The 9,886-nt window shown below is 40.6% G+C and overlaps 1 protein-coding gene across 2 annotated transcripts in view; it reads right to left on the reverse strand.

Annotated features, from left to right (window-relative positions):
- The window catches only part of TOX (thymocyte selection associated high mobility group box), a 222,723-nt gene extending 212,891 nt beyond the window's left edge, over positions 1–9,832 (reverse strand). Inside the window, exon 1 of one of the 2 annotated variants that reach the window (XM_040545649.1) lies at positions 9,607–9,832. In XM_040545649.1, the coding sequence (XP_040401583.1) occupies positions 9,607–9,708 (102 nt within the window). In that variant the 5' untranslated portion in view covers positions 9,709–9,832. The remainder of the gene's footprint in view (positions 1–9,606) is intronic. The other variant, XM_040545646.1, reaches the window with a different exon arrangement.
- Between the last annotated feature and the right edge of the window lie 54 nt (positions 9,833–9,886).

Genomic DNA, 9,886 nt, shown 5'->3' on the forward strand with positions numbered 1-9,886 from the left:
AAGTGCCATAACTGATTAAACTACAATTTCCCACTACCAGATAGAGAGAGACTTGGGAACTCCAGCAGTGGACAACTCTGATGTTCTGCCAACAGGCCTTCAGGGCAGAGTGTGGTATTTAGAAAAACACACTGTAAATTCTGTATGAATATATTCTAAAAGACTATGTGTATACAACAGGTTTTAAAGAACATTAGATGAAACAGCTTAGGTTTGTAGCTGATGAGCCATGCAAAATGGATGTGTTTTAACAATTCTAGTATCATTACAAGGCTGAGTTGAAGAATATTTCTGTTGGGTTCTTCTTACCCCTCTCCCCACCTCCCCAAACATTGCTTGTGCTTTGCTTTCACATAAAATCTTTCTTTTGTCAGTCTCTTTGTTGGTGCAAAATTGGCAGCAGTTCAAATTCAAAGTACTCCTATTCATTTACTGACCATTAAACCAATGTCATTCTAGTTCACATCAGCCAGAGAGCTAAGCTCTAAAAAACATAAAAGGCTTGCTTCACCACTGACGAATAATGTGTACATTTTTACAGAGCTTAAACCTTAATGCTTTGCCTGAAACTAACAATACAGTATATCTTATCATTCCTTTTTCACAAGCAGGCAGCTGCTGAAACGCTTGCCACTTCAAAATATCAATTGCTTGCCAGAGTTGTCCTCAACACACCCTGTCAAACTCATGTATATTGTGCAATGAAAATGGTGCAGGACTGAAAGCTAGAAATTGTGTCAAATTCTGCTGTAAGGGTATGATGTGCAAAGAACAACGTACGACAACCGCAGAGACTACAAACAATAGCAATGGAGCCAGACACTACATATATCACAAATACGCTTGTACATATTTTATTGTATGTATTATATATTTAAAGCATGACAAATGTGTCATTGAAGCTATGCGCTGCACCAAATGGAAACCCTTCAGCTAGTTAAGCTTTTTCATTTCTCTTGATGGAAGTGTAGTGGTATTTTTCTGCCCTCTGAACATTTGTTTGTAAATTTCACAGCACAAAAAAAAAACCTTAAGGTTTTCAAAATGAGTAACAGAAAACAAAAGACAATACTACAAGATGAGAAAATGAGATTTTGTTCAATTAACACTTTTGCTTTTCTCTAAGGACACATAGCCAGGCTACCTTAAAGAATATCTGTGGCTATGCAAGACAAATACAATATCACTGTGCCCATAAATTACAGTATACCTAATTTTAATGCAGATAAGTGCTGGCCTATTGATTTGCATGTTTCCCTGGCAAACTGGAAATCCCATGTGAATATGTTCTTTGTCTGTAGAAAATGCATTTTAAAAAACCTTTATGAATACAGCAATCTATGCTAAAAAGGAAAACATAAGTCACTAATATAAAATTATGCATGAAACCTACAGGAAGTAGTGCATATATAAATACACATGTATACACGTATCTCTCTGTGTGCACGCGTGTATGTGTGAATGTGTGTGTTGCACAACACAGATTTTTAGTGCATAATTACAATTCCTATAAAGTGTGTTCATTAATGAAAAGAAAATTCAGCCTCTGCATTCTTAAATGAGCTGAGCAAAAGAACAGAAAATTTCCAAACTAAGTAACAAAGTAAGTTAATTATAAAGTGACTGTGGAATCCTAATCTTAAATTAAAGCAACGACAGATAGCTGCAATGAAAAAGAGATGTTTAAGAGGAAAGATTTGTACAACAGCCCACAGCAGAATGCAGGTTGCAAAACCTGAATGCACAGAAATCCATGAGGGTCATTAACTGATATAATACTGACCAAAATGAATAGATACTCTATTAAGGTGTTAATAAATATTTTGGAAAGAGAATAGGTGTTTTAGGTGCTTGGGGTTGCTGACCTTTGCTGTGTTTATTAGTGGGACAATGATGCATTATTAACACACAGCAGCTGTACCTGAACTGCTGCCATGAACATAATAGCCTTTTATAGCCATCAGGGGAGTGAGATAGGAGGCCTTTATTAACCACTAGACATGATTAGCACATTATGTGAACTTTAGTAGGCAAATTATCTCTTATTGAAATATAATGTTGGTTATCACTAATTGTAAACATGATTTTAAAAACTTCTCAATGCAAAACTAAGAGTTTTACTACTTCTTAGAGTATTACTGGTTAGGCCAATAAAAAAAAAAAAAAAAAAAGTTCCTTTCCTTTGTTCAATCTGCAAAAACAACATGTCTCAAGAAAACTGATTGTACTGTGATAAACCACGGAACTGAATGACTTCCACATCATCAGTATTATTGTTCAGAACTATAACAAAAGTAAACATATTTCCAACATAATTAAGGAAACTGCTAATGAAGGAAACGACTTGCCTTATATTTTTCGATAAAGGTCTTTTACGCAGATCTTAAAAAACCAGTTTGCCAATACATTTTCAAGAGTTGACTTGAAAAAATAACACCATGATTTACTTAAAAAAGCTTAATTTTGGTAAATATTATCCCATTAGCCTTCACAACTGAACACAGCACTGCGAGTCCATTATGAGCAGTCTTTTATGCCCTAGTAGAAAGTCATTAACATAAAATAAATCATTAGCTTTGATATTAAGCCTCTACTATCTGCAGGTTTCTATGACTGATGTTCACAATTGTGCCTGCCAAAAGAGAAATTATACTTTTTTAAGGTTATCTTCTCTTTCCACTACTGTATCTCCTTTTACTGTTTATTGTTATTTCAGGTTGATGCAAACACAATGATTGTTTAAGGAACAAATGTTTTCTCTTATTCATGAACACAAACCTATACACTTCTGGCAACTGCAACTAAAGTATGACTTTGAAGCCAGCTACTGGCAAAGCAGGGTAGAAATTATGAATTCCCAGAGTAAGTTCACTTTCTTCAAGGCAAGCAAAATATACAATGATGCTTAAATGCTACAAACACTAAGTAGCATTGAGACAATAGCAATTTATATGTATACATAATCTTTTTACTTTTCTGACAGGAACTGTCTGAATAAATCTTTTGCTTCACATTGCAGACATCATACTTCCCTTACTGACCTCACATTTCCTTAATTACAGGCCATCACTTTCTGGTTTCAGAGTTCTGATTTCTTTTTGCATATCGAATAAGTAACTGAAGTTCACTGTAGGTTTGTTAATATTAAAAAATATATACCAGCTACAGTAGCTTCTATTTATCCTGTAAGACCTTATAATCATCAACAACAATAGCTGGAGACAAAAGTACTACCACAGCAGCTCAATTTCCATGCTTAGCCAGCAGTACCTTTGAAAAAGGCATTCATGCCACTTTTGATCGGTAGAGAGAGGTTTAGCAGTCAAGAACGTGAATGCTAAAACATTCTGACATTTCCTCTAACCTGGATTTGTCAGATCCTCATATAATTCAAGGATGTTTTGCAACTTAGAAAGTAGTGTGGTGCTTGGGAGGAAACCATACTACAAGACTCTATAGCAAATCTAATAGCAGCCTAGAAATAAATACTAAATGAACAGTTCAGAAACAGTGTTAGCATATGTGCAATCGAAAGATAAGATATAAATATTAGTAGAGCCATGTGAAATTCAAATGCTAAAAATAAACTACTTACTGCAAACAGAAGAAGCAAAAGAAAACCACAGACATTACAAATGTCAGTTGCACCAAGATCTCTGCTGAAAACCAATTTTAACTTTGAAGATCCAAGTCAAGAGCTAAACATTTTATTCAATGCCCTGACTTATTAACCTAAAACTGATCGAAACTGATGAACATAAAATGCAGATACGATATTCCAGTGGAAGAAGAGATGAGATTTTCTTCTGTGCACATGCTGCTGTGGAAGTGCAATGTTTGATGCTGCTGCTAACACTGTGTAATCCATGCCTAACCATAGAATAATGAACTGTTGCTATTTTCCAACCAAATGCTGTAGGCAGAAATGTTATGACCAAGAAAATCTCATTCAGATTAATGTGAATTTCATGTCTTAAAGTATTTTGGAAACCCTGCCATAATTAACAGTCATTTAGCGCTCCTGTTACAAACCATGTTTTGGAGCAGTTTATAACTCAGCACTTTTAATGAGAAATTACTCCTTGGGCAGAAAATCTGTACCTAGTTGTGTAACAAAACAACACAACATTTTAATTTGGTTAGGCTATATTTAAAATCAGTGTTTGCAGCCCGTGCAGGGAGACATCCACAGAGCATGTGTCCACCTCAAAAAAATAAACAAAGCTGCCACTAATTGCCACTGCTGTCGGTTCCAGAAGCCAAGGTCTGAACTGATCAGGGACTAGCCTCTCACCATGAGAAGCGAAGCTTTCAGGTCACTCTTCAGCTATGCTGAGAGCAGTTAGAGGAAGCTTTTTGCTTCCACTGTCAAAGCTTTGTTACATCTGCCATCAATAGAGGATTTAAATATTCAAGAATTTTGATCTAAATCCTACCATGATTAGGATGTTTCTCTGCTTAGTATTAAATCGTGTTTTAAACATAGTCCATTTCCCAATGCCTCTGTGCAGTGTGAGCAAGTTGCGAAAGTCCAGCAAAAATGGGAATCTGAGGGCAGACAGGTGCTCAGTTCTTCCTCGTAAGTGTGATTGTCCCTAACAGGCACTGAATTCAACAGGAGCTGAGACTGCCCACTTCTCCCCAGTATCAATTCCTTACATCCCTACTATGAACGCAACTCCAGCTGCTCTTTGGTTTCATGCAAACACCAAGGGTACTGCATGCAATGAACTGTTTATCAAATTCAACATTCTTGAGAGTTTACAGTTTTCACTTTTTTTTTCCAGTAGACCTCATGTTAGGCTGGTTGAGGATAGTGCACTAGAGATGAAATACATCTCTGCGATAAGAGAATAAAACACAGTTTCTCTCAAGGTACTGATATTTGGCAGGGAAAAAAAAAATAAATAAAATAGAATGACTGAATGCTTTGGTTTATAAAACATCTTTGAGAAATATTTCTCAAAAGCACATACATAAATCATGTTCTATGTTCCACTAAATTTGTACCACTTCTTTTCTGAAACTCTGAAATTTGAAGAAGCACACCTGAGGCTTGCTTATAACTCTGAGACTACTTTCTAAGGTCTAGCAACACACGAAAGAAAAGTCCATTTCACTTCTTCCTATGTGGTATTTCTTGAAACTAACTAAAACACTTACAAATCAACAGTCAACTCTAATGTAACTGCTTGATCTTTTAAGAAGCACTAACAAATTTCAAGTATGATTCTAATGCAGTAGGGGACAAAGTAGTTATCCAAGGAAAAAAAGAAATTCCCAGAATGCACAAATGGTAGTCTCTCAGATGAGCATAATCTGTCAAAACATTAACAGAACATCTCAGCTTCAGAGCTGTCCTTCAGTGTGCTGGCTCTCCAGAATTCTGTTTCTGAATCTCAGATACAGAGTGGACAGTAGCAAGCCACTGGAAATAATGTACACTTTGTAAACAGCCAGGGAACATTTTCCAAAGGGCAGCCTCTATGATGGACTTAAGCTTACCCAGTAAGTTATTCTAAATGCTGTATATAAATATATGCACTTTTGGTCTGTGGAGTTCTGATTGCTAGCAGGATTGTTCCTGCTTACAAAGTACTGCATCATATCTCCTTATCCATTTTTATTCAACGTCACTCTGTTTTTTTCATTTGAAAAAATTTTGCTTTCCTCTTTTTTTTTTCCTCTGTATCCCTCTTTTTAAAAACAACAGTAGTCTATCATTCTACCTCTGCTGTCTGGCTGTATTTTTCCACTGCACTGACAACTACCAGAGAATACAAGAAAGATGAGCTGTAGGCTCCTTTATTTTTGAACCAGGTAGCAAATCACCCAAGAATACAGTGCATAATTCTGCAAGGCTAACCATTGGGAGCAGTAAAGACCATTATTTTCTCCCTACTGTTGGCAGGGGTCAGCATCCCTGTCATTAACTGTGTCAAACTATAATTATGTAACTGCACTTTATGTGAGCAGATATCTGAAAACACTGTAAAGCTGCAAGTATGAAAATATACCAATCCTTCTTACAGTACTGATTGAAGCACTCTTTAGAGGGGTAACTTCAAAATGGAAAGCCATGAGAATGCTATTTATTGCCCTCTACATAAACATTTAAACTTACCATCTGACTTTTTCAACTACTCTGAAATCTCGGACTGTACTCTACTATCGCATTAATGCATTCTGATTATCAAAGTTATTTCTTTTGTAACATGCAACTCAATTAAGGAACGCGAGGTTTCCTAAAATAAACTTCAACTGAACAGACTACTCTTATTAGCCTGCAAATGTCTGAAATGCAATTATGCTTCAGGTTTCAAGAGGCGAACAGTACAACCCCAACTCTAAATCTGTCTGTCCAGCACATGAGCTCCACTATGTTATTTCTAAGTCTGACCTATATACTGCAGCATACCGTCCATTCCATCTGTTTGTATAAGAGATACCTCACACAGTTGTCATAACCAACATTGTTTGCATTGTTCTTTCACTTTTCTCTCTCCATGGGTACCATGAGAGAAACAAGGAAAAGCCTGCAGAACAATATATGCACAGTATAATGAGCTTTCACAGCAGATAGAGAAATATTAGACTAAGATGCTTAGAGTGTTATTTTAGGTTTATAAAGATCTAAGCAGTCTTCTGAAACAAAGCCTGCCAACTGAAAACTGTAAGATAAGATGTGACTGTTTGAATCTGTTACTGCATTTTCCTTTGACTATAGAAAAAAACGCACTGTCAATACCACCAGTACATGTGCCTGGGTACTCACTCATACAGTACAAACAATCATTTGATCAGGAAAAAAAAAAACTGCCGTTAACAAAATAATTAGGAAACTTAAAAGTCTAAGTATTTGTGAAATACTTTCTCAAGAATCAGCAGCTCAAGCAGACTTAAAATATAAGGAATCAAAGTCTGCTGTATTTGTCACAGAAAAAAAAAAACAACACCTAGGTGGGCAAACAAGGGCCGAGTCCAGCAGCAAGTGCCCAAAGCAAGTTTTTAGTAACTTCACAGGAAGCAAGAACCAGTCCTGGATGAGTTTTGCAGAATTTAGCCGAAGGTAAACAGCTAAGCAAGACCACCACTCCAGTCCCAAACACCGACCCATCCTACTGCTGCAACCATCCCCTTCGCCAGCAGAGATCAGCTGCAAAGAGTCACCCAAACTTAACTGGAGAGAAAATCCTGCAGGCCTCCTCGCAGGATCCCTAAATACACACTGCAGGAAGATGAGTGACAGAGTAATACTGTAACATGACTACATGTTTAGAACAAGTCAGATAAGTTTTCACAGCAATGTTAATCATGCTGGGTGAAGGGAGAGAATGAAGGGGGTGAAAAATGTAATGTTCAGTAAATGTACGCCTCCAAGGGGCCTAGCAAACCTCCTCTGTCCATTTAATATAATCAATGGTCAGTGGCGAAGACATCTGAAAAAGACATTCATCCTATCCTCAGTACCTTACACGAAACATTCCTGGTAAGTCTTCCAAGCATAAAACATATGTCTTATGACTGTGCACTTTTAAGCACATTATCAGTTCAGGCAAAGTGAAATAGAAGAGTTGCAACTTGTCTCCAGAATGAGTGTCTCATTTGCATTTAAAAAGAACAGTTTGCTCCCTCATACATGGCATGACTTAAAAGAAGCTTTAACCAGCCAGTGAAGAAATTCTGAAAACGACTTTCTAAATTAATTTATTCGATTTGCAGTGCAACCCACCAAAAATGATTTAAGGAACTTAATTGGAAAATGATTTAATATATTAAAGTAATTCCTGATTTTCCAAAGCATTTAACTTTTAAATTAAATCTGGCCCACCATCTCAAGAATGATGAGTGAAATGTGTATTCAAGTCATTACCTTCTTTTTGAAGCTTTAAATCACTGATAGGTTTAATAACGTTTGTCCACTTTCATTGCCAAATGGGTCTTCAGACACTTTGCTACTTAAGTCATTAATTCTAGCCCGAGCTTCTTACTCGGCAACACTTTGTGATTGCAATGTACAAAACCAGAGAAAATAATGGCAAGTCACAGATCAAAGGCAGGAGTAGCCTGACGATTACTCTGAGCACTTGCGAAAAAAAAATAATACCCACATGCACGCTTATATGCATCTGGACTCTTCCTGCTGCACAAAGTTCACTCCTTGCACAAACTTCCGACCTATAGGGCAGGTTAGGCAGGCAATGCAAAGCACACTTACTGAAAGCACTGCTAACGATCATACCTCTGGGATCCCTCCCGAAATATCCTTAGGCATCCACCACAAAGGGCCAGATTTATCCCTGAATTCTATCACTCCATTGAGTACATGTGAAATGCGGCCAGGATGAATTTGGTCCTTTCTGTTGTGATTGGTAGACGAGACCATGTGGGAAATCTCTCCTGAAAACTGAGAGGGTTTCACCCGGGCGCCGCAAGCCCCTGCGCTCCAACACGGCTACCTCCTATTTGGCTGCTTATCTCCGGAGCTCGGCAGCTGCCGGCAGGGCGAGGGGCGGCTCGGAACATCTCTCTCACACGTGAGCCCGTCCTCACAATGGGCGAGAGCCGAAAGGGGCTGCCCGGCACCGGGGGCGCCTCGCCCCCCGCGCCCCCGCACCAGCCCCGGTCCGGTCCCTGTCCCACAGCAGCGGGTTAGAAAGGCACAGCCTTTAGCCCCGTCCCAAGGGAAAAGTGCGTGACCGCAGCCCCCTGCCCCTAAGGGGTGTGCTGGAGGAGGGCTGCGGGCAGCTCGCCCTTCTGACGGTTTCCTCCGGCCGGCGTTCAGCCGTGTGCGCGGCCCGTGCCGTACCAGCAAAGTGCGGCTCGTGGATAAAGCCCCAGCTGGCTCAGGCCCCGGAGGCAGGAACAATGCTCCAGCTCCTCGGCAGCAAAAGTAACGCAAAGTGCTCCGGGCTGGCAGCACCCGGCCCGCTGTCCCCCGCGGTGCCCTCTCCCCAGCGCTAGGGCCCCCAAACTTGGCTCTCGTCACCCATTAAATCTGATGGGATTTTCATCAAGTTACGGAGAAACTGGCCGGGGACAAAGTGCGCCGAGCCGACTTGTCACCGTGTTTTAGCGCGCATCCAGGGAGCTGTGCACGGATAGATGCTGTACACACACGCCCGCGTGTCACGGACACACACACAGGCACCCCAGCGTGCTCCCGGCACCGCCAAGCACCACAGGGCAGAGAGTTTGCCCCCCACTCTGTGGCGACCGCGACCCCTTCCCATACTAACAGCAGCCCTGGAAACCCAAATCCTCCACCTCAACCTCCTCTCCTCGTCCACGTTGTTTCTCAGAAAGGGACCGTGTTGTTGGAAAATGTGTGTCCCCCCCCCCCCCCGCCCCCCGCTCCAGCCGCCCGCCCCCAGGCTCCTGCGGGCTTTTACTTGGGGGTGCCCGCTCGGCGGCGGGGGGCCCCGCGGCGGCAGCTGCGCCCCCCAAAGCCCCCAGCCAGGCAAGTGCCGCTGCCCCCTGCTTCGCTCGAAACTTGGTGCGCGGCTCATGCATCGCGACAACAGCACAATCGACAGCACAGATAAAAAGAGAAAAAAAAAAAAACAACAACGAAAAACACCTCGGACGACACAAAACGCGAGTCACCTTGTTGCAATAGTAGGGGTCCAGGCAGGGGGAAGGTCCCAAACAAGGCGTATCAGGAGCGGCTGCAGGCTGAGGAGGTGGTGAATAAAATCTTACGTCCATTTCACTAAAACATCAAGCAAACTCCTTTCCTTTTCTTTTGGTGGTTAATGTTGGTGCAAAAAAAAAAAAAAAGGGGGGGGGTACGGGTGTGTGTATGTGTGTGTGTGTGAGGGGAGGGGGGGGACACACAACAAGACCGAGAATAAAAAAATAAATAAAAAAAAGAGGTGCCTGACTT

Source organism: Cygnus olor, chromosome 2, assembly GCF_009769625.2.
Source record: "Cygnus olor isolate bCygOlo1 chromosome 2, bCygOlo1.pri.v2, whole genome shotgun sequence".
Classification (NCBI taxonomy): Eukaryota; Metazoa; Chordata; class Aves; order Anseriformes; family Anatidae; genus Cygnus; species Cygnus olor.